This window comes from Drosophila teissieri, chromosome 3L (genome assembly GCF_016746235.2).
Source record: "Drosophila teissieri strain GT53w chromosome 3L, Prin_Dtei_1.1, whole genome shotgun sequence".
NCBI classification, from domain to species: Eukaryota; Metazoa; Arthropoda; class Insecta; order Diptera; family Drosophilidae; genus Drosophila; species Drosophila teissieri.
This window is the reverse complement of record NC_053031.1, coordinates 16,452,169-16,477,058: the sequence shown is the minus strand read 5'-3', so window position 1 is coordinate 16,477,058 and position 24,890 is coordinate 16,452,169. Positions and strand designations below refer to the sequence as shown.

The following is a 24,890-nucleotide window of genomic DNA, read 5'->3' as shown; positions in this document are numbered from 1 at the left end:
TAAGCGTGCAGACTCTAGAGACATAGACGCAGCGCAAGTTTGTTGACCCATGTTGCCACGCCCACAAACCGCCCAAAACTGCCACGCCCACACTTTTGAAAAATGTTTTGATTTTTTTCACAGTTTTGTTAGTCTTGTACATTTCTCTCGATTTCCAAAAAAACTTTTGCCACGCCCACTATAACGCCAACAAATTCCGAAACTGTTAGTGTTGAAGAGTCTCGCACTTCCACTAGCTGAGTAACGGGTATCAGGTAGTCGGGGTACTCGACTATCGTGTTCTCTCTGGTTTTTTCTTCGCTCGGCTTTAGATTGGCCTCCCTTTCCGTACGAATGCTACCACATTTTAATTTAACACTTTGGGTTGTGAGTCCCCCTCTGTTTTGTTGTGGGTTTTGCTGAATGAGAGGGCGGGCGTAAATGTTTTATGAAGCAAGTTTTGATTTATGCCTGCATGTGGCCGGCGTTTAGGTGCTAATAGTGGCGTGTTGTTTGGCTAATGTTTCGACCCTTCCCCCATTGCGAGTGTAAATAACTTTGCTGGCTGCGGTCTGTAATTAAAAATAAATAAACATCATAGTTGGTTTTTAATTGGCCTGCTGACTGAAAACGCAACTACAACATTTGGACTCATCTAAACAATCAAATATTAAGCATTTTCTAGTGAATACTCTGTGAGCTTTGAATTAGTTTCATTTAACTGATGCCTAGGCATGTTATTTTTGTAGATTTTTAAACAATGCAGCCCGAAGAGTTTAGTTCCTGAATATTAATGCTTGGAAACTAAAGTACATAACATTTCTCTTTAAAAACTCACGGCTCATCAGGCAGGGTATGTTCCATTGCAGGCCGTAAAAAGAATTCAAGCAATTCAAACCATATTCGAGAACCGCTTGTAGCGGGGAAATGCGACAACGGCAAAAGACAAATTCATTTGACGTCTTTTATATGCCCCCCTGCCACGCCCACCGTCCCCTGCCCCCTGCCGCCTTCATATCCCTTCCATTCCCATTTCCATTTTATGACTCTCTCTTTATTTGGCTTCTGGCCGCCTCTCACGTGCACTTCATTTTGTAATTACCGCGGAACGAAATGCGGCAGCGTTCTAAAAATTTGTTGACTTAATGACAAAATGTTTGAAATTGCCCCTTATAAAAGACATCAGTGAATAAATTTACACATGCACACACACACACACACATACACACGGAGCGAGAGACAGGACTTCCGGTTGCCATTTGCATTGGTGGATGGAAGGAAAGTCACGTCGCAACATTTTGGCCCGGTCTTTTTCCTCGCCTTTGCTTTGCGCGCCTAAAAGTGTGCACAAGTTAATTTGATTTCGCTGTAAGTCAGACACACAAAACTAAATTCACTGGGACCCTCGACGCCTTTGCCAAGTCGGGCGAAAAATCAAAATTTCCGCACATTGCCTATTTTTCAAAGCAACACTCAGACGGCACGAGGATGCGACTGTGTGTGTGCGGGTGTGTGAGTGTGCTAGTGTGTGTGTGTGTCTGGGGGGCAAATTTATTTGGAGTTTCGCACACGTATGGCTCCTGTCTGTTTTTGTGCCCGAGTCCTGGGCCAAATCGCTCCTCCTCCTGCAGAATTTCGTTTCCTGAAAGCCTGCAAATATCACATGCTCGCCAAAATATTGCTATCTGCATGTGTGTCGATTTTACACGGAAAACAAGTTTAAGGCCTTTCTGAAGTATCTATAAATAATGTAACTATTAACACTCTTCTGAACTACATATTATTTATGTTTGAACATTGATCCTTTAAAAATAATTATTTATACGATAATTATATGTGTAGTATGGAGAATTCAAAAACTGAATAACCCACCTTCCTTAAGAGTAAACTCATTTCTGTCACGTGCTGCATGCGACTGTCGTCATCCAATGTTGTCAAAAATGTATACCAATCCGCCGCCGAAATAAAAAAGGAAAATTCGTTGGGGAAAAGGCAGATTGAGGGACGAGCAGGGCACTTGAACATCTAAAGAAATGAATAAAAGTAAGGCATAAAAGCATGCAAATAAAATTAACAAAAAGGAAATACGAGCATCATTTCCTGCAGTCCCCCATATTTTTGCTACCTTCATTTCATTTCACTTATTCGTTTTTACGTTCGACAAGTTGTTCAAACTTTGGCAAAGGTGTTCTGGAAATTTCGTTGCGCAAAAGTTAACGAAACGAACCAAAATTCACACTACAGGTGAAGTGATAAAAAGTTTGAGGCTAATAACTTGGACTGAATATATTAGCTTAAGTGATGTACTGGGGAAATTATTAAAAAGATTTATAAGTTTAAGTGAAAATATATTTTCCGCAAATTAAAATTGTATAAAGTGAAATAGTTTTTGAAATCAAAGTGAACATTTTAGCTATTCTATTCTCCTTCATATCCTTTTAATTATAAAGACAGCTCACTATATGGATTCATATTATTTATTTTTTATATTGTGGTTACATTTTCGCGGAAATCCAAGGAGATTTAGAACCTGGGAATGGAATCCGGCAGAGATGTGGGTGATTGCTGCAATATGTGGCAGGCTTGATGTGGCAATTGCTGGCATATTTTCCGACAGTGCCGCCACATATTTTCCCGGCCACGATTTTTCCCTTTTAATTTTTCTTTGGCACCTGCATCCGCTGGCAGAAACATTCTCGCATTTCCTTTGTTAGCATTGAAGATAAAAATCAGTGAATTTTTTATGCAGGCGGCGCGCCATAAAAACCAATTACGGGCACAGTGCAAGTTTATTTATTTATCTGCTTATTTGCCGAGTTACGTTGAAAAATGAATTTCAAGAAATGAATTGAATTATGTCATAAATGCGCGCAGACAGAAGGAAGCGCCTGCCAGGCTCCTCGCCGCCTGCCAATAATCCCATTTAGCTCCATCAAATGGCTATTGATTTATTATTTTGGTAATGCAATTTGCCGAACCAGCCGGGCCCTGAATTATGAGCCACAAATGGCGTCCCGACCGCGAATCCTGCGAAACGCTCAGCTGGAAAGAGCAAACGTGACCGGGTGGGCGGTGATTCGGACACTCAATGAAATGTCTGCGGTTTTGGGATTGGATTCGGTTTGCTTCTGGTTACGGCTTTGACGGCAATCATATTGACCAGATTGAAAGGTCGCTTGGGGAAGATAAACCGAGGCTGCAATCAGTTGCATCAGCTTGAATGCATTTCAAATAAAATTATTACAATTTTCACAAGCTGGATACGAGTCTGTAAAGTCTTTTAAGTCTTTGTGTGCTTATGCATTTTATCATTTACTAAAGAAGAGAAACTTTATTGTGATTCCAAAATGTTTGCCTACATTTCCAAGCTCTCCCTTTTATGATTTCCATTTTCCACACTCGTTAACATAAACATTAAAGAGTTCGACAGCCCTTGAGGCCGACCAGCAATACCTTAACAGAAATGTAAATTACTGACCAAAAATTAAATCGTGCATAAAAATATTCAAACGCAACCGACTCGAACCGTTTACACTGGGCGAAAAGCCGCAAAAACAAGTTCCGGCCAGCCGCAAATAAAGGACCCATAAAGGACCCCTCAACTTCGTAACCCTGACCGGAGAGACCAGAGATGGACCTTGTTTAGCTGGCTGGGAAAACTGTCATTTCGGGACTCGAGTTCTCAATGGGCCGTACAGGCAAATGGGATGATGGAGTGGGCAGGCGAAGGCTGGCAAGGACCTTCACCTATCTGCCGGCCTTTTGCCTCTGGTTAAATGATGTGTGCATTAATCCTTTCAATATGCCTTTCCCATTTTTCTCTCCAGCTGCCTGCTGCTCTTTTCGGCTGCTCGAGAGCCGTGAGCTCCATCACTCAGCCGCTCGGCACCTGTGTGACAAATGTGCCGGATGGGCAGGTGGGAAGGTGGGCCAAATGGAAATGGAAATGGTATTGGGCCATGGCAACAAGGGCAAAACGGCAGTCACAAAAACTACTCGCACAAGGTCATATATTCTCGAGTCGCTTTGTTGCTTTGCATGCTAATGAAAAATTAAAATTTCCACAACAAAAACTGTGATTCATTAGGCTGGCGCAGGTGGGCCAGGTCGCTACTCAGGCATTGCCGGTGAGCCAGTGAGCTAGTGAGCTAGTGAGCCAGTGAGCCAGTGAATAATAAATAAGGCCGCTGGCTAATTAAGTGAGGAGGCACTGCCGTCCCCCACCCATGGAGCACACCATTTGCATTATACTTTTGTAATATACATGCCACACGTGTCCTGGAGTGAAATTTGGGTGTGTGTGTGTGTTTGTAGCGTGTCCTGTGAGAACATTGCCCCGCTGCAAGGACCATTCGACTGAAATGGCAATCGATACAAGCGGAGAAATGAGAATAATTCGTGTCTGAAGTTAATATATAGGGTAGTTCCTAAGTCAACGTTTAATGAGATTTAAGTCTGTATCAATATCTATCATATTTTTAATATATTTAGGTAAAAAATTGGGGTAATTGGGGGTAATAATTAATCAACACATTACTCAAATTAGATTTATAATACAAAAATTTGATTAGTAGATTTATTCGATTGATAGAAACCTCTATGATAACTTGCAAGATATTTTGCATATTCCATACTTGTACACCTGGTATACGTAGGCATTAAAGTAGTTGAGGATTACTGTTGCAAGGCATCCACTTTATTTTCTGTGTAGGGCGGCTAAATGAAAGGGTGGCACTATAGAAAGCTTATCCAGTGAATTAACCATGACCAGCAGCTGGGGGCCAGCTGTTACCCAGTTGCCGCTGTGTGGCGTCAGCTGCTGGTGAGTTATGAATTATGAATTGCAATTCGACTTAATTAAATTCACACACTCGCCCATGAAAATGCAGATATTTTGCTGCATTGTTGGGACTTAATTTGCGTTAGTGCAATATGCCCTTCGAAATCAGAGCCGCAGAATTGCAGATAATTTGCCGGGCAACTTTATTTGGTTCGGCCATCATGATTTGCTTTTCATTTTGGCCGGAACGGAACAGCAACGCATAACAGCATCAATTAGCCATAAATTCTCGTTAGCCAACAGGCAAAGTACTTCCATAAATAAGGGTCCTGCAGAGTTGGCAATGGAAGTGGGTTGAGTTGGCGATGGAAAGCCATCGCTCAGGGCGGGGCGGCAAACCGAAAATAACAGCCAACACTTTCAACACCACAAACCCAAAACCCAAAACGGAATAACTATGCTTATAAAGCATGAAAGAGGACGTGGGCGCCAGCATTCACAATTACAATTATTTTGGCCATGTAGTTGCCATGAACCAACTGGGCCAGATTGGCGGCTGAGACGCATAAAAATCGCAGCTGTCAGTTCAAAAAGCCAAAAACTTCAGCAGCAGCATCAATTTTCCACACGCCAGCGAATTTTTCGCCACCAATCCGGCAAATAAATACTATATACTATATACTCGCACTCTCACTCGCACACACAGACACAATTGCGGAAGACATGTGAACGCAATTTTCACGTGCAAACTTTGCTCTTGCAAAGGCAACAAACAGACGGAGCAAATAAACCAAGTGAAATGTGTATGCGGCAATTGATTTATGCGAAGTGGGAATACACTTTCCTGGCTGAAAATGGGAGGATAACTTCCTGTTGCATGCGTTTGCAGTCATTAGAAATTGAGTGGGTAACTTAGGTGATTCGATTGAACCAGAAACTACGAAAAGCAAACTTTTATTTCGCATGAGAACTTTGGATGGTATCAATATTAGAGTTTCTAGATATGTTTCTTAATTAAATTTGTGAGTGAGTGCACATTCAATTAAACATATTTCAGTAGCAAAGCGGAAACTAGTTAATTTGGCTTACATATGTAAAAACAAGAATATGCATTCTACAAGTTCCGAATCGGGAACGCCAAATGAACCCCAATGAACGCTCTTTGTCGTTGAATGGCAAACTTATGGGATTCCCCCACAGACTTAATTGCAGGGCATCCATAAAACAAGTGTAGCGCTGTGGCGTGGCGTGGCATAAGTTGGCACGAATAAAGTAAAGTAAGCTGCACAATTTTATTTCGTTCGGTGGGGACGCTCCGTTGGGGAGCTGTCAGCAGGGGGGGATTTTGGATGGGACTGGGGGAAATGGGTCCTGGAAGTGGGATTGGATGGGTGCTGCCAGCTAATCTCAACAAACAAAGCGTGAAACTAACAATTCTGCAAATACAGACAAAACCGCACACCCGCACACCCGCGCACACAAACGAGCGACACAGAAGCGGGGTATTGGGCGGAGACACGCCCACTTTGAGGGCGGGCTTGGGGCTTGGGGGTTGGGGGAAAAGTTTGTCTTGCTCATTCGCGGGCCAAGATGAAACTTTATTTTAGCGCGCCGGAGAGCTACAGCCATCGAATTTATTTTCATGTCAGAACAGAAAAGCACTCCCACTGCCACTCGCACACCCAATTCCACTCCCCTTTAAGCTAGTCGCATTTAGGATTGGCGTTAAATTGGCAAAAGGCGATGGCTAAGCAAATAATGAACTTGCTAATTTGGCGTGGCAGTGTGGTTTGCCTTGGCGCCCGCTGCAACGCGGCGTATGAGCGATGTTCGGGCATAAATTGCGCATACGCTGCGTTGCACATCTTAAGCGCGTTAAAGCCTCTTGAACGCGCTGCCAAGTGGCCGCATAATAAGGCTGAAGATCTAAGGGCGAACTGACGGACGGACGGGGAGAGCAACAAGCGGCTGTGGCTCGAAGAGGCTAAGCTCTAATTTTCTCACGTACTTGTAAATTTTGCGGAAAACCGCAACAAATTCACTTATAAAAGTAATCTAGAAAGCTCGTACACAACCGGAAGCGCGCAAAAGGCGCGGAAAGCACGGCAAAAATCCTGGCCAAAAGGGGATGCGAACAGAAACCCAAAAGCGGAGCCAGAAAAAAGGAAACAAAAAGCGCACAAAACTCGTCGTCGTGTAAAGAATTGCGTTTGTCGCGACACGGCGACAACTTTTTCTCCGCAAGTCGTGGAAGGGGAATGGCACTCAGGACGAAGGACGAAGGACGGAGGACTAAGGACCAGGCTTTAAGCGACCCCCACTTTATCACAGATTTAAAACGAAATGAATGTAAGCACATTAAATGGCTTGGACTCGGGGCTCCCATTAAAGGTTCATAGTCAAGGACTAGAGAAGATATTACCCGCGGGGTCGCCTGTTTGTCCTGCAGGACGAAGTAAAAAAGTTTCAAATGCAAAGTTAGCTTACGAAGAAAACAAGAAAGGATTTAATTGGAGAGCGATTTGTTGGGCGGTTAGGAACAAGACAAGTTGCTCTTATCATTTCGGCTGATTTCGAGCCCTCAGGGGAAAGAAAATTCCCGAATGGCTTGTGCTCAAAAGAGCTGAATTCGAAATTTATTAGAAATTCAAAGGATTTGTATTTCTTATTCTACCCGTTGCGGTTAAGATCAACTAAGTTCAATTATTTAATTAATTTGATTAAGCGATCTAAATATGAATCGGCTTACTCTTAAAAACATGCTGAATTGTTCCAAATGAGATTGCGATCCCCGGCCTACGAGTATATTTGTCGAAAAGTTTTGGCGTTTTACCAAAGTTTATCCCGCTTATCTGGGCTATTAGTTGAAATTCCATTTGAAGTCACACAATTCCAATTGTTGTGGCTTCATTGTGTGAATTATTTGGGCGGCATGTTCTCGTGTTCATTTCTTTGGGTTGCTCGAAATTTTCAGTACATGAATATTAAATAACCTGATAAAGTTGTACCAAACAGCCACCCTCTGTCCAACCACGAAATATTCCTCCAGCCCCAAAGGCTACGACTGCAATTAGACGAGAGAAAACGCTATATTCGAGTTGCCCGACTATCAGATACCTGTTACTTAGCTTTTAGGCGTGGCAGTATCAGGAAACATACTTGCACTGCGTCTATGTCTCTAGTTTTCTAGCTTTTATAGTTCCTAAGATCTCGAAATTCATACGGACGGACAGACGTTCATACGGACGGACAGATCGACTCGGCTAGTGATCCTGATTAAGACTTTACTTTATATGTTCGAAAACAATTGATGTTAAGTAGAATGTTACATACTTTTCAACGAATATAGTATACCGTTTTACTTAACGAGCAACGGGTATAAAAACAACTTTTTCTTTTCAACATTCGTTACAAGCGTTGAAAGTCTGAAAGTCGGTCGCAACAAATCCAATTTTCAGCTGCAAAGAAAAAAGTTAAATTATCAAAAGAAGAAAATAAATTGTAGCTCAGCGAAAAGTTGGGACTCCGCCAAGGACAATGTCAGGATAGGGCAACCAATCCTGTACTTGACTTCACTTCACTCCACTCCATTCCATTCCATAACGAACCCCAAAGCTATGTGTCACAATTTTCCGCCACGGGCCGTCCCGTCCGTCGTTATTAACAGCTGATGGCGAAAAACAGGAAAACTTTGGCAATGCTTTTAATCAACTTTTCCTTGGCATTTGCCATTTGGTATTTATGCAAATTGCAAGCACACAAATATTGAGTGGAATGGCCCCGACCAATAGCTACAAATTTCAATTATGCCATCAAATCTATTTAGGTGAATAAATATTTGGGAATTTCCTGCCGCCCCATCCCCATTACCATCACCATCCCCATCCCCATCCCCATTCCCATTCCCATCCCACCCATCATGCTGTAATTGTGGCGTGTAATTTACAGATTTTCTTGTTAAGATTGTGGCCAAAGTTTGGTTCTGCTTCCTCGCCATTGTTGGTAGTTTTTTGGCCCTCGAGCAGGCCTTAATTGGCTTGCCGGCCTGAAGAGTCAATAAGCGGCATGCAAAGTATACAAGTTGCACATAAATTTCCCGTTGAATATTTTAGAGCTCATTGTTCGAGTGTTCGTATTGCGGGTGCTCTAAATTTAGCTTGATTTGATTTGGTTTCAATTGTGTTCGAGTCGAAAATACGCTTCTCCCCTCAAGAGACTTTTTCAAGATCATTAACGAAATGAAGAAGGTCCTGGCGAAGGGCAAAATAAATGTTGCCTACTTACTGGAGCGCCACGTTAATCAATTATGCGTGTGTGCGGACTTTCGGTGCTGTACTTTGCGGCAATTTCGTTAATTAATAAAAACCTAAACAATAAGTGAACGCCTTCAAAGGTTACATTTTTTATTCCTTGAGACAAACATTTCTTACCTCGCTTAGCTAACCCACGAATTAAATGCTGTACTTTTTTACTTTACTTTACTTTATTTTACCCTTACTTAATTAATGCATTATAAATATGTACAAAATTAAGTTACTTGAGTCTTTATAATGCGATGGGTTTTTACAAGTAGGCTTTTCACACAGAAATCTGGAGTCCCATTTGTTATAAACGCCTGACTCTGCCGATGTTTTATTGAAACTAAAGCCAAGTTGATTAGCTAAATATCTGGTGAAATTCCTTATGTTACCTTAAGTACCACATCCCATCTGTACACTTCGAAATGCTTTTTCCACTCCAAGAAATCAATCATAGCAACACTTGGCCCATTCACCACCACTGCCCTCTATTTGCCAGGATGTGTTCTCTGGTCGTCCCGAAGTGCCTGGGTCATTTACTTTATTGATTACAACTTTCTCTTGTTTTTCGCAACTTATACAGGAACAAGAAAAAAAAGCAACGCAACAGCAATTTGAGCTAAGCGTGGCAGCCTCCGTGGATATATCCACAATAACTGGCAGGATATCCCCATAGATGACTGCAGGGATGGAGGGTAAATGGTATCTTGCCACAAGTGTAGGTTTTGATTAAAGCTGCTTTATTACGGGGATGAAGGGAGGTTCAGTAGATTGGGAGATCTACCTGTTCTGGCTTCTGGTCTTATTATGTAATGCCATGGAATTGCATAAATACATTTTCAATTCGCTTGCAATCACTACAAATAAATAAAGCGTAAACCGAGCACCGGGAGCAGCATAAAACTGTCATAATTTATGAAGTTTATCATTTGGTTCCTGGCTTGTCTTTTTGCCGGGGCCCTCGAAACGCATTTGTGTCAATTTAAATTTATGTAAACATAAAACGGCCAACCAAAAAAATAAACATCCCGTGTGAGGGATGTGGTCCTTTCTGCTGGTGTAGCCCATTTTTCATTCGCTTTTGGTACTCTTTTTTTAAGTGGGGTTTTTTATTACAGTAATGTGATTGGAACTTAACAAAAATGTACTCTGGTTACAAACTTAGTTGGAAAAGAAAATTGTTAATAAAGAGAGTTTTAAGTTAAATATTTACTTTCATGTTAAATAATTTTTGAATATTTTGCTTGAATATTATGACAAAGTTACATGATTATTTTGTAAATGCCCATTGCTTCTCTAGCCTGTCTGCTTTGCCATTCAATGAACTATTTATGATTGCTACAGTTAAAAAGTATTTTTTATGTTTTTAAAAAACGGAAAAGAGTAAACAGAAATCCTTAAACCACAAAAATGTCCAGAAATTTGAGCCTCCTCACTTATTCCTCAACGAGCCCCCTTTTCTTCCTTATGATTTAAAGCGCGCGGCACGCCGTGACGTTCACTTAGGCATGGACAACACAATAAGGCTCCACAACAGCCGGAGGAATATCAATGTGAGACTGGGCAGGTGGAGGGTCTGGAGCGGGGGAGAAGGAGAACAGGACAGCGGGATACGCTTTCCGCCTGCGCACTTTTGACATTTCATTATCCTGTTAAGTATTCAAAAGTCAGGGAAGCAGGCACAGCGAGCAGGAACCAGGACGAGCATGGGAATGGGGAGTGGGGACTTGGTGGGGCAGACGAGGGGAGGGGATGTCTGGGCCGTGGCCAAGACCTTTAAGAGGGGAATGTCCTGCTGCGTTACCAGCTTATCAGTTATGCCAAACGCGTTCCTTTTGGCTTTTAGTCGCCTCCCGCATCCCGCATCCCGCCCGACTTCTTCCTTCTTCGCCATTTGTTTTGTCTGCCCTTAATGCCATGCGGAATTGCCTTTGTGTCCCTGCCGTTTATGACATTGTATTCGAATCTCTGTCTGTATGGGTGTGTATAAATTACATTACATAACAAGCAATATAACAAACGATAACAAACACCTTGCCACACACACACACCTCACTACCACATGCGAAAGCAACAAGGAAACGACAATGAGCAAATATGAAAAAATGTGGTAGAAAGGCAAAAACAATTTAATAAAAATGTTTCAACGACTTCGATTCGAAGAGATCTGCTTTATGGCCGGCCATTTGTTTGTGCCAAATGTTAATGATAGCTCAATATCTCATTTTTGTGTGCGGCTAATAAAAAACCAAACGCACTCTGTCTTTCGCGAATTTAATTTGCAAAATGCAAAATTGGAAATGAAGTCAGAAATTGAGTTCTAATTGGATTTGAATAAGCCTGAACAACAGCAATTAACGTTGCTATAAATGGATTTACCAGACACATAATATGATTTTGCCCGGCGTACTAATTTTAAACCAGAAACGAGATGCTTTATCTAAACAATTTCATTTATGTCAGATGCAATACTTCTTCCAAAATCTTTCAATAAAATTTATTTCTATGCATTTTTACTTGACCAAGCAAATAGTCTGTCAAGTAAATTAAACAATCGATTGAACCGCAAAAAGTCAATTAAAATCTTCACAGAAACTCCAGTTGAATAGTGGTTTCGGGCAATTTGCCGGCGCATCCTCTCAACGCCTCCCTGTAATCCTTAATGGGTCCTGGAGCTGGAGATGGAGATCTCTGGCCGGGCATCTCAATAAAGCAATCAGTGTGTACCAACTCGCAATATAAATTTCATTTTCCCTTGCAGGTCACTCGGGTAGGAGCTTGGGAGTCCTTGGAGCGGGAGCAGCCAATGCAACCTGCACAGACATCATTAGACGTGAATAGCAACCACACGTGAGTAACTCGGGGCCTTTGCGCCCGCAGACAAACACAGACTATAGACTATATCGACACTGTATATCTCGGACATGTGTCGGCCATCAACTTATGCAATCAACGATTTGGCTTTGACCGGGCAAACTGACTGCCTGCTGACTGCCGCTGGGTGCTATGTAAACGGGCCAAAGACGGTGGCCCAAGGAGCAGCAGCAGGACGAAGGGACCCAAGGACGCAAGGACGACAGGACGAAAGGCCCGGGCGAATGTTTATTTAAGCATAAAGCCACGTACGCCCTGACACACACACGCCCATCCCGACACTCAGATTAATATGTTGCTAAGAAAGGGCTTAAAAAATATATCTTTTAGATTAAGACAAACCCAATAGATACAGCAGATACAGCAATAGGTTTCTAGCTTTCATTGAACTTTAATATGACATATTAGTAAAACAGTTTCGAGGGTTTCTGTCTTCCATATCATTCGTTTATAATAGGGGGTCTAATAGTAGCAACAGAGCATCTTTTTTAACTTTAAAAGATATTCTAATATATTCGGTTTATCTGAGGTATAACGCCTTTATAAGAATCCAGTAAGTTCAGTCTATCTCTTATCAGCTAATCAGTATTGCCGCTCAAGTTCAATATTTTTTAAAAATACAAGTGTGCAAATTGCGCTCTCTGTACTTCGGGTGTCCTTTAGTGTGTTCTGTGGGCTTTAGTGAGCTATGTACTTAGGCACAGCTGTACTTGCAGTCCTTGCCTGGTAATTACATACAGACTACGGAAAAGGACTCCTCTCACTGCGAGTTCCACTCGCCACCCGAAGCAGGACCTCTCCTCCTCTCTCCTTGGGCGGCTGGATAAATATTTGGTTTAACCTTTTTCCTTTTGTGTGGCTTTGTATTTGCCTTTGGTTTTATGGCAGCGCCTGTGTCACTATTTCATTTCGATTTGAGCCGAGTTTGCCGCAGTCCTTAGCCAGATTTGTAGCCTTAATTTATTTGTTTGCGATTTTCTGATATTTTGTAATTGAGTTTTTCCTTTTTTTATGCTGATGAGGGTTTAGCCAACACGCCATAAAGGATGTCAAGCAATAGGGAGAGCAAACTGTTGATATTCATTGGACAGGACACGTTCAAAGGCAGGATATTTATATCAGGACGTGAATGTGAGCGAAAATATGTCCCCTGGGAGGCTGAAAGGATGGGAGGATGGGAGGAAGTACTCAGCATCCTTAGTAGTCTTAATTTATCGCTATGAATGAATCACTGGGCCCCAGGCTTTGTTTCTTGAAAGGACACGTACCTTCGGCGACAGGATATACTTTTGACTTAATTTGATTTCGCCAGAATGAATTTCAATTAGCTGCAAATGAAATTTCGGGTCGTTAAGTGATTCGCACTGAGATAAAAGGGGTTTTCAACTAGCTCAAACGGATGATGTCTTAAATTAAAGGCAAATTTCTCTTTCTTCTTTGGCCCCAGATGGATTGCGATTTGTATCTCAGTAGTTTTCCACACCCATACTCCACTTTTGCTGCCGTAAGCCTTTGTTAAGCACCAACACTTAACTGTGTCATGCTCGGATTTATGGCTCCACGAGGACTTCGCATCCTTCAGATATGTACCTTCTCCACATCCCCCAGCTTCCCACTCTGCACTTCCCCACTTCGAGCTGTTAGTTTTTCCGTTTGAGCCCTGAGTTGATTGATTTCTGTTCTAGTCGGGCCAAAGAGCAGTCTAAGCCCACCCGCTCACATCCGGCACTTCACTAGTCTGACAGTATATTGACGCGCAGTCATAAATAAAAACACTCAGATATTCATGCCAATGATTCCTTCTATTTTTTGCTGCTCTGAATCGACTGAATCGACCATCGGCTGTTGTTGTTCGTTGAGTTGAGCCTGCGGCAGAGAAGCCCCAACCAAATAGCAATTGTATCACTTAATATTGCTAGACTCCAGGCTCCATTGATCTGCACTGGAAAAAAGGATTCGGGATCACAATGTTTAGTTCTATATAATTGTGATTAATAAGTGATACTTAAATACATTGTCAGAGAAGCATAAAGTCGATTTGTAATACATCTTATTTAACATTTTTTGTCATTCGAAATGTCTGCCTTGACTTATTGCCATTTCCATTGATTTAATTATGATTTGAACCTTTTAACTTTTAAATATCTATAGTTGGGTGCCTGGCTTTGATACATTTGCAGTGTGCTTGGGATGGGGTTGGTGTTTTTGGCATCCTTGAATGCTGAGCGTTTTGTTGATGATTTGCGTGTTCGTGAATAATTGATCGAATGACAATCTTTCGATGTGTCAGCATTGTTACGCGTTGTTATCATCCCGAAAAGTGGCATAAACATGCCGATGATTGTGTTCATCATCATCATCATTATGAGGCGAGTGGCAGTGTTGTCACCGTTGACAGCGGTCGTTGGCATCGTGTGTGTTCTGAATAATAAGATGCTAACGTAGCACCATCCAGATACCACGCTTTATGACTGATGTGCAGTCAGACAATCAGCTTTGCCCTCCACAAATCGGAATTTGTACCGATTTGCATGAGAGTGTGGCATAAACTGGGGCATCAGCTGCTAATGCCAGGCCCATCATGCTCAGCTTCACAAATTAAACAAGATTAATTTGTTAGCTCGTTTAAAATGGCTTAACAATATCATTAATTTCATTGGCCAGGCCCGCACCGAAAGCCAACATATTCCGGCGACCAAACATGGCTTAAGCCCGCTTTAAACCGCATTAAACCGTCGAATTATGAGCGAGTGGTGGCCGGGTATATCATTAATCAATTCTCGGGCAAATGGCCCTTTAAAGAGCTCATAAAACGCCGTCAGCGAAGCCTCAACTTGAGGTCCGATTTTTGCAACTTGTATTTTTAGTGGGTCAAACTTTTTGCCGCATAATTTTTGGGTCCTTTTGGGCCGGCCCCGTCCATTGTTGTTATCTATTCATTAAATTTAATGATATGGCTCCCCAGAGCTGTGACACCCGGTTCTGTTTTGAAATAATCAGCACTCTGTGGCAAGCATTTTTAAACGGACTTGCTCATTTCCGAAGTGACACACACATTTTGCCCCGGATCGCCTCGAGATGAATGGTTGGTCTAGAGTCGGGATCTGCTTCCTTCCCTTTCATCATAATTATAAACACAAAACAGGCAGCAGGATGGATGGATGGATGGATGGCTGGCTGGTAAAATGGATGGGTTTTCACTGGGTTTTCGCCACAACCCATGTTGTGCTCCTTTTTCCTTGCACTTTTCCCATTCTAGGCGAGCAACATGTGGCGATATGTGTTGGCCCACATTCGCCTCGCAATTAACAGATCAGAGAGTTGCATCCTCTGAGCTCAGAGCTCCGAGCTCTGAGCCACATACATTAAGGGGTTCTTCTAGGACCTGTGATTCCAGCCCTCCTTTGTTAACTGCTCTCATGCGCCTCGTTGGCCTTTATTATTGTTGACTCTGCTGTCCTGCAGAAGTCTCCACGTCCATTTCCATTTCCACTTCCATTGCACTCCCATTGCCCGTTGCCCATTTACATTTCCCCCGTCATCGTTCATTGTAATTGCGATAATTACGACAAGGACTGGGGATAGCTCCTTGGAGCGACACCTTAATGAAGCAGCATTCATGCAGACCATTGATGCAGTGCCTCCTGCAACCGAACGGCCCTTCCACATGAGTATGCCATGAGTGATGGCCACTCATCCGTCGCCGTGCCTCGATGTCCTCGTCCTGTTTATCCACTTAGCAGCTCACGAGGTCCGTGTCGTTAATTGAAATCTTTCGCATTAAACCACCTCCCATCGCCAACTGCCACCTGCCATCTTCCTCCTGCCACTTGCCTCCTGCCATTTTGCTCTTCCACTTTGTAGCCGAGCGCTTATTGTTTTTGTTATTAAAGTTTAATTAAATACCTTTTTGAAATGCTCACGCATGAGTGGAAAATATTTTTTAATGAGCTTTTGCGCCTTTTGTGAGCAACATGAAAAAGACGCCTCCTCGAAGTTGGCCACACGGCGTATGCGTGTTCTTAGTGCGTAAATTGATTGAAACAAAGGCGCCCGCCCACAGCCAACAAGCACGTGAAATAATTACCACTGGCAGACGTAAAAGATCCACCATTAATATATAGCTTTTCACATTTTTCATTTATCGCGAAAGTGTGAAAATGCGGGTGAAAATGCCACCCCAAAGGCTTAAGCCGCGGGGAAAACGGGAAAACTATTAAATGTGTTCATCCGCATCAATTGCAGTTTCCTCTGGAAAAATGTAACTTCAGTCGTTCGGTTCGTGGTGAATGCAAATCAATTAGCAATACTATTGAGTGTTGTTTAAACAATTAATTGTCCGCCCAGAAAAACTTTCATGGGCAAACATTGCGTTTTTTCCTGTTCTATGATATTTGATACACATAAATACCTTTTAGCAATTAATCAATTAAACCTGTTTGCGTAATGATGAATTAATTCTCAAGCTGAGGAATCATTAATTAATTGCAGCTTATGTGAGAATAGCAAAACTATAATTTTGTTATGCAAAACCTATTATTTCAATTGAATTGTTATAAACTGCGGTTATTTTGTTCTATTTATTCTGTAAAGTGAATTAAAAGCGAATTTTTTCTTTTGCCAAATCCAAAGGCCAATTAAAAAGACAAACAGTAATCTTCTAAAAAAGTCAGAATGAGAGCAGTATAATAACTATGCAAGTACCTGTTCATCGAGCTTTTTATCCTAGTAACCAGATTAAAACGAATAACACAAAAACTTCGTCCGCTGTCCGTGAAAAAAATGATTCGTGAAAATATTAAAGGTGGGTGCGCAGGTGTGAAAACCTGTGAAAAGTTGGAAAAACAGGCGATGGAAAACCAAACTGAAATGTAAACAAAAATTTATGGCAGGAGCTTGAAGAGCCGTAACCATGGCCGTAGTCGTAACCATTAGCCGTAACCAAAAACCGAGCCAGACATTGAATTGACCTTAATAAAGTCGACTGAGACGGCAACTGCGACTGCTTCGACCTTTTTTTTACCTTGTTTTGCCAACCAAATAATCCCATCTCTCTGCTTACAGAAAATGCTGATACTGCTGCCGCTGCTTGGAATTTTTGGTAATGGTTTCGTTGCTGAAGTCGAGGCGAATCTAAGTCTGGGCTTTAAGGCCATCAAAGTGAGTTTTTGCACAAAAGCGAAGCAGCCATGAAAATCTTTATGAATGTCATTAATGCTCTTTCCTTAATTATGCAATCCCATTCGCCGTCCACGGATCAGTTGCCCAGGCATCCGAATCCGGGTAAGTTCCTTAGGATTTTGGCAGCCACCACGAACGAAATTGAATTGCACGATGTTGTTGCGTATTTGCAATTGATTTAGAAAAAAAGATTCACGAATCACATTTTCTGTGTGCTTCATTTATCAAAGGCCTGTCCTCTCATCATCATCATCAACATTAAATGTGATTTTCTTGAAGAGAAACTCCTAGCTAGGACTTTAAAAGCCACAGGGGAATGTATTTTAATTTCTGTTGTTAATTGTACCTAAATATCAGTTTTTTCTCTTCCGGTAGAGTTCACCATTGGTTCTATGTTACTAATTGTTTATTGCTTGAACTATTTGGAGCAAACAGGGCCAATTTGGAAGTAGCTCTGGCAGAAAAACGAAATAAAGGGACTATTTTGCCCAATAAAGTCAAATTCAAAGCTTCTTTGGCTGGAAAATGAAGGAAGGGAAATGCCAAATAGTCGTATGCGAACCATTTCATTAAAACTTGCAGACAGGAAATGTAATTTCTTGTTCAGCGAAAGTTGTAGACCCGTTTCCGAACATTTATTGTGCACCTATAGCCAGTATATCCCCCATTATATCCAGATCCCATCTCCTGGGAAAGAGTCCCACGCACACCGGCTCAAATGCCTAACTAACGAGTAAAGTGATTTTAATGGTTTTATGTTCGATTCTCTTTCTTCGTTTTCCATTTTGCCAAACATTTTTCATTTTTTCGACTAGCTGTGTGTGTGTTCAATTCGGTTCGACATGTGCCATTTTCCCTGCTCTTTTTCCGAACCCAATGCTTTTCATCCAGCACCCCACACACGATGTCGTAGAAAGCTGTTCAAAATTAAACAGCAGTAGTCCGAACTGTGCCAGAAACTTTTCGATTCGAGGGCGTTACAACAAACTCAACCCATATCGTGCTGCGGCAGTAGCTGCACATACACTTGTATTTGTGTTACACTGGCCCTTATTTCCCCCCGCCCCCCGCTAGAGTCAAAAGTTTTGAGTCAAATGCCAATACAGTTTGTGTATGGCCGGCTCCAAAATAAAAGTTATCCGGCCAAGCTGAGCTGAGCTCCGGACTCCTCGGCACGTAGTCCACCGACCAGTTGTGCCCCGGGTCCATATCAATGGCCCACACGATTGCCTGGCATCAGCACATGGAGAGAAATAACAGGAATCGAATATTCAACATCAAATATTGGAAAATGCTAATTAGAAACTAAATAATCACATTTCAGACCAAATCATCAGAACGTCGGAATATTATATATGGCCTATGTAGTAATAAAATATAATTGATGAGTTATAAATGCAACTAAAATTTCCCTTTTCTAAACTTGTACACTATAAAAAGGTTCTATAGGTATTGCATTGCATTCAGGTTTTTTTTTTTGGATGTTTGTTATGTTCAAAAGCTGTGGATTTGTAGTGCAAAACAAACAATTTAGCGACTTTTTCCTCTGTGCAGTCAACAATTGCTCAGGGCCTTGATGCATTGTCCACTCAGTGCGGAACAAGTTTATTTAAACTCAAGAACTTGCCCTTTATTCGCATCTTTTTGCCGGCTAAAATCGGAAAGTTATCGGAACACTAAAAATTCAGAAACGCTGCGAACTTTGCCAAACATATTTGCGAATACGTGAAGCAATGAAGAGTTCTTACAAACAAGTCATGAACTTAAAAGTTCAATGAGCTGCAAGGATATCAAGGATATTCACAGTAAGGCCAATTCACATTGAGCTAATGTCTTGCAAAGTTCACTCCCAGGAGAATGTCACTTTCCGGAACTTCCTTGAAATCATAAGAATTGGGATTCGTGATTGTTGGCATCTTTTGGGTGTATTGCATTATAAGTATTAAAACTTAAATTAATTAACTAATAGTTTTTTGGCCAGCTCTCTTGGGGTCGTTGAGCCTTATAGTGCTGGAACGCACCTTTTCATTCCACTCTAAAATCTCTGCCAAGTGTGTTCAAACATATCCTAGGGCCATTGGCAATCTTTAGTGCAGGTTTTAGTTTGTGAAGTTGAATTGGGCCCAGTTTTCAGCTCTCAATCACAACATGTCCCAAGCAAACACTCGAGCAGCAAAAATTGCGCATACGCAGCATGGGCTGCAGATTGAAGCGCTCTTTTCCAACTTTTGTTCGGACTGCCTTTGCCTTTGCCTTTGCCTTTGCAGTAGCCTTTCCATGATCCGCTCGGGGGCCAATGTCGGATGGCACTCAAAACTTGTCGCACACGCTCGAGTGTTGTAAATCTTTGCACAAAATGAAACTTTATTTGGTCATGGTCATCAACGACTTAAGTAAATCTAAAACTCTAAGTAAGGCAAACACTGCACACAGCCCAGGAAGCAACGAGTCCGAAGGTAGAGCCTCGCAGAGGCCGCATAAAACAAATAAACTGCGCACACGTGACCCCAAACAGGGCGCAAGGCTGTGGGCGGGGTCGGTGCTGATGACCCCAACAAAGGAACACGGGGTCCCGAAAAATGTGTCACGCCATCAGAAAGGGTGGACAACCAGAGGCCAAGAGTTCATTTCGCACTGCAGGACATCGGTGTAGATATGTACTGTCTTTATGGATGGTGGAACTTATCAGAACACTCTGCTTCTCGAGAAACTGGAAGCTTATAGCGTTCGGAAGTGATAAGTGGTATCTGTAGATACATTTATATACTTGTACGAGTATATCTGCTGACCGTCACCTTTTCAAAAAAAAAGCAGTCTTTCGATTCGAAGGTTTATATTGTTATTGATTGCCAAGTGTAGATAATTTTTCCAATTGCCAATGGTATCTTGGATCTTGACATATTTTATTTTAGTGTTTGAAACATTCAACAAAATATTTGTATAAATAAAATGCATGAAATAAAATAAAATTCAAAGTTGTAAATAAATAAAAAAGTAAATTCCGTTTACCTTTTTATTAATATATAAAAATGGAAAGAAAAAATGGAAAGAATAATAAGTAACTCGTATTACTAAGTATAATTCCATTGTGGTAAATAAAGGGAATAGGTAAAACTCAGATATTAAATTTTAAAAAAATCCCCTTTTATCTCAAAGCAAATTCCGTTTGGTCGCTGAACACCATTCTCATCAATTGCTACCAAGGTAAATACCATCCGATTTCGTCCAGAAGGAAGGGCAAGCCCAAGCCCGAAGTGCATTTTTATGACATATGGTACCATATAGTAAACAGTCTGCGAATAACAACTTGTGAGAATAACATTGAATATCATTGAATCATGCATACTCCTTTGTGGTTGACACATTTCTCTTGAGCCTCGCTCCTGTTACTAATATGTTCCTGAAAAATACTGTACCAATACTGCTTCGGATCCAGAAAAGATTTGCAAAAATCTCTGGACACCATATTTAGTATCGTCGGTTGCCAAATGCCACGCTCGAAATGAACGATGGTTAGTCGACACTCAATGCGATCCGTTGGTTGTACATCCCACGTAGAGGTCAGGTATCCGTCGACGTGAACACCTTCTGGACCCATCACAAAGTTGGTGGTTGAAATGTCAAACAATCCGCTCATATTCGCATATCCTGGCGGTCCATCCATACAATCCGAAAACACTCCTTCGTCCTCCAAAATGTACTCGAAGTTTTCTCCAACCGAATGTTGTGCAGCGGTTAGAAAAATTACCAATTGCCACAGCACCGAAAACGGAGGAGCCATTTCACACTTTTTTCGAAATGATAAAACGTCTATTTGATGGAGCTTTTATATTCGAACTCGTTACCTCGTAAAGGTACAGGGTATGTTGGGTTGTGAAATGTAATGTAAGAGGTGGAAATGGAATATCTATGAAAGTACTTGCTTAATAATGCTTACAAATGCAAATCCCAGATAGACTCTAGTTAAAGAAATATAAGTTTCCCTTCATTTTGGCAACAGTACTGGGCATTTCATAGTCGTGACGCCGAAAACGCTAATTGTACCTTTATTTTATCTACGTTCTCCTGTATAGATTATTTCTACACGATTGTGTTAAGTTGATCTTGATAATAACTGATCAAAACTGTGGTTGTAAATTGGAGAAAAAGATTGGCGATAAAACGTTTTACCTAACATAAAAAATCAGATAGTCGAGTAATAAGCAAGATTTTTGCATTTAATTTTAAATTGATATACAGATTTCAATAAATACGACAGGGGAAAATTATATAATAATTTATAATAAATATATAAAATGACGTTTATACATTGAGCAATAATAAAAGAACACCACACAAAAATCTTAGTGACATATCAAAGGTTGAGTATTCAACCAACTTTAAAAAGTAAATAAAGGGTTTCGTGTTGGATCTTTCGCGAGTAGTATTTCATATCCTTGAGCAGCTGTGCCTCTGTCTAGCCTGATTTGTCAAGGATAAGGGATCCTTGCAGTAAACTCACCCAGACAAAGCGCCCTTGTCAAGGGGTGCATGTGTATGTCGCGTACGAGGAAAAACACATTAAGATGATTGCACTTCGGAAAATGACGTGATATCGCAGGAGGGAGGAGGGGCGCAGTGCACGTAGATACTTCCGGCATTGGCGACCTTCGCTGGCGACTTTTCAATAATAAACGTAGATTGCTACTGTCATAAAGATGCGACAACGTGCCCATATTCATTACAATCAGCTGGCAATGCCAATTTTCGCATTAACCATTGATGCCAAATGAATGATGATGCCCAAGGAGGCGGGCGCCCACGTCTGCCTCGTCCTTTCGCAGAAGTCACGTCGCCAGTGAAATCAATTCAAAGTGGAAAAGTACAGGGCACGTACCCGATCCCCTTGCACACAAAAACACAATTGGGTGGCTCCTCTTTCAGCCCACAATCCCCGTCTATGGGCCACATTCAGACCCACTGTGCGATTGCAAATGGTCCGCCACAAGCCCGAGTAATTGTGATTGGCGGCTACACATGCGAGTTTTTGGCCAGGCCAAAACAAGAACCTGCTCAAAGGCAGACACAGGAACAGTATCTGCGAAAGAACACTGCACAAAACGCATCCAAAGCCATTAAAACAATTCATTCTATTGAAATTAAAGGTGTTGAAAGGTTAACATAAAATTTAGCTCACAATGCATTGGTGTAAATCGACAAAAATATTCGAAACTTGATAGGTTTTGCTACCGACTATTATTATCAACAATTTTAAATCAAGGCACATGTTTTTCTCTCTGTAGAACAGAGAATGAGGCAAAAACAAACTTTAGCGGGCTAATGGGATGCCATAAAGCAGCGGCATTTGTCAATATCAATTTTGATGAGACACGAAGGCAAACGGTGGCATGGAAGCAGGTCTATTGTTTGTGCTGCAAATATTCTGGCGATTCTGGCGAAATTTATAACAAACAGCACTGACATTAATTGGGTTCCCATTCACTGGCATTACACATACGACATGTATTACGCATTTGATGACATAAATTAGCAGTGAAAAGAAGGCGAAGTGAAATTAAATGAAATGTATGTTATAACAAACAAGTCAGAGGTACTGATTGCCAAAGAAATGTTCTGTCTTTAAAGAGATAAGCTGTTTCAATTCAATTTGCCTTGCAGAACTTCCCCGGTTTTAATGCTCATTTGAATCTTCTATTTTCTATTTTCTATGTTTTCCAACTACTTTTGCTGGTGTCAACGATGGAAACCAACGCAACATCTGGATGCGCACATGGTCTTGGCTCCGGATTCGCCTGCAGCCAATTGCAGTGTGGGCAACACAACATTCGCACATGGAGTCACATTTAAATTGGATTGTAAAACCCAATGCGTTTGCGAGGTGAGTCGCGGGTACCAAAACGCAGCTTGCAGATTGCCGGTCGCAGGTCGCAGTTCGCAGCCGTTGGCCAAATGCTTGGGGCCATCCGCACAAAAGTTGGCCACAAGCCACAGACATCCAGAGATACGTACTATATGTACAATACATACAGAGACACACAGATACAGATATAGATATAGATATAGATATTGGGACACAGAAGGCATTCCGGCCAAAAGCCAAATGCAGTTTCGCAGTCGTTGTTGTTTAACCTGTGCGCAGCGTGGCTCCTAGCGCTTTTAGTTCCAGCCTTCATTTTGGCCCTATTTTTTCCATTTTTGGTGGGATTAGAAGCAGCACTTGCACTAGCTGAAACCAAATGGCTCTGCAGGGTTGAGATTTTAATTAAAATTTAAATACAGCGCAAAATGCCCGGAACTACAATTGCGAAATCACAAAACACAGTACAATTTGATAGAGACGCTAATGGGGGAAAACTGTATTTCGCTAATGAGATTAAAACAACGCTTAACAGGGATTATCAAACTATGAATAGGAAAGGGGAATGAGGATATTTCGATGGATATAAATCATTAATTAAATTAAATGGTAAATAATTACCAGTTTGCTGTAAGAAGATGCTCTTGGAGTTGTAACCATTGTTTACCTTAAAAGAGTAGATAGAAGTACACCTTTGGCTTTTTTTCACTTTTAAGTTGCTTTAGCCCCAAATCCTTGACATTGCTTTATGGCCACAGAGAAGTTTTTTACCTGCTCCCGGGTTTTGGTTTTTGCACCTTATTTCCAGCTGCGCTGGTAGTTTATCATGTGGCATAATACAAACACGAGCACATGCAATTTATGCAATGCAATTTCGTGACGATGCGAGAGATACGGACTGGGTATAAAAAGTACCAGCGGACTGTGTGAACGTTTAGACGCGAAAAGTGGATTACAAACAAAGCTGTGAGGGTCTGCACGAAATGTTAATTTTGCCATATACCATATACACCAAAGTACACATAAGGCAGCAAGCTTGAGGCAAAAGTTCGTGCCCCAGTCGAGGACCCAGCCAACTTTCGGTCGTCCTTGTGCGATTGGGCCAATATTTTCTTTACATTATGACTTTATTTTCGGCTGGCTGGCCAAAGCTAAATAAACAACACCACACCACACCACACCACAGCAGCAACAATGGGCCACATTTAATGTATTTTAATGTGGCATTGCAGAATGGCCGCCACGCCTGCTCCACGCTCTGCCCCAACGAGCAGCTCCCGGCGCCGGAGGACACGATTTCCTGCCGATCGCCGCGCCTCGTCGAAGTTCCCGGCCACTGTTGCAAGATGTGGCTCTGTGAGAATCCAACAGCTGATGGTAAGTTGTGCTCTGCACTAAGAGAAAAGAGATGTTAAAATGAAGTATATATTCAATCACTTTTATTTGGTAATTACCATTATTTTAAGGATTTAAGATAGTTTAAATGTTTTTATGCCCAGAGGTACTGCAGTCTTGATTACTTTTAGTTTTCATTGTTCTCAGTGCATCCTTGTTTCCACTACCACTGCCACTGCCATGGCCTTGTTATTGTTTTATAAGTGTGTTTATGGCTGTGGCCATCCCATTGTGTCCACTTCCTCAACCCGCCCACTGGCCTGAGTTAATGGCGCTCAGGGGCGTGTCGTGCTGTGTCCAATGCGCAACTTAATGCTTAATGCTTTTTAAGCGCCCGAGAAGCCGAGTACCCGAGTACCGGAGTACCCACATCCTACCCAAAAACCGAGTGGAGAATGCAGCGCATATTTATGAAGATGAATTATTCCATCACGAGACTGGGGGCCACGATGGAGGCTCCAGTAAATGCTGGAGCAGAAGCGTAATTACTTACACAGGGATTAAGTGTTAATTAAACGCGCAGAAT

General features: G+C 41.8%; 2 protein-coding genes across 2 annotated transcripts in view; one reads left to right on the top strand and one right to left on the bottom strand.

Annotated features, from left to right (window-relative positions):
• The window catches only part of LOC122615484 (basic-leucine zipper transcription factor A), a 62,601-nt gene that overhangs the window by 19,658 nt on the left and 18,053 nt on the right, over positions 1-24,890 (top strand). Inside the window, exons 2-6 of the mRNA XM_043790407.1 lie at positions 11,819-11,907; positions 16,996-17,091; positions 17,193-17,214; positions 22,911-22,990; positions 24,202-24,346. Of these exons, the coding sequence (XP_043646342.1) occupies positions 16,999-17,091; positions 17,193-17,214; positions 22,911-22,990; positions 24,202-24,346 (340 nt within the window). The 5' untranslated portion in view covers positions 11,819-11,907; positions 16,996-16,998. The remainder of the gene's footprint in view (positions 1-11,818; positions 11,908-16,995; positions 17,092-17,192; positions 17,215-22,910; positions 22,991-24,201; positions 24,347-24,890) is intronic.
• LOC122615489 lies at positions 20,235-20,893 on the bottom strand. The gene is made up of 2 exons (XM_043790411.1): positions 20,459-20,893; positions 20,235-20,405 (listed from the first exon to the last, which is right to left on the bottom strand). Exons 1-2 carry the CDS (start codon positions 20,891-20,893, stop codon positions 20,235-20,237), a joined length of 606 nt encoding a protein of 201 aa, XP_043646346.1.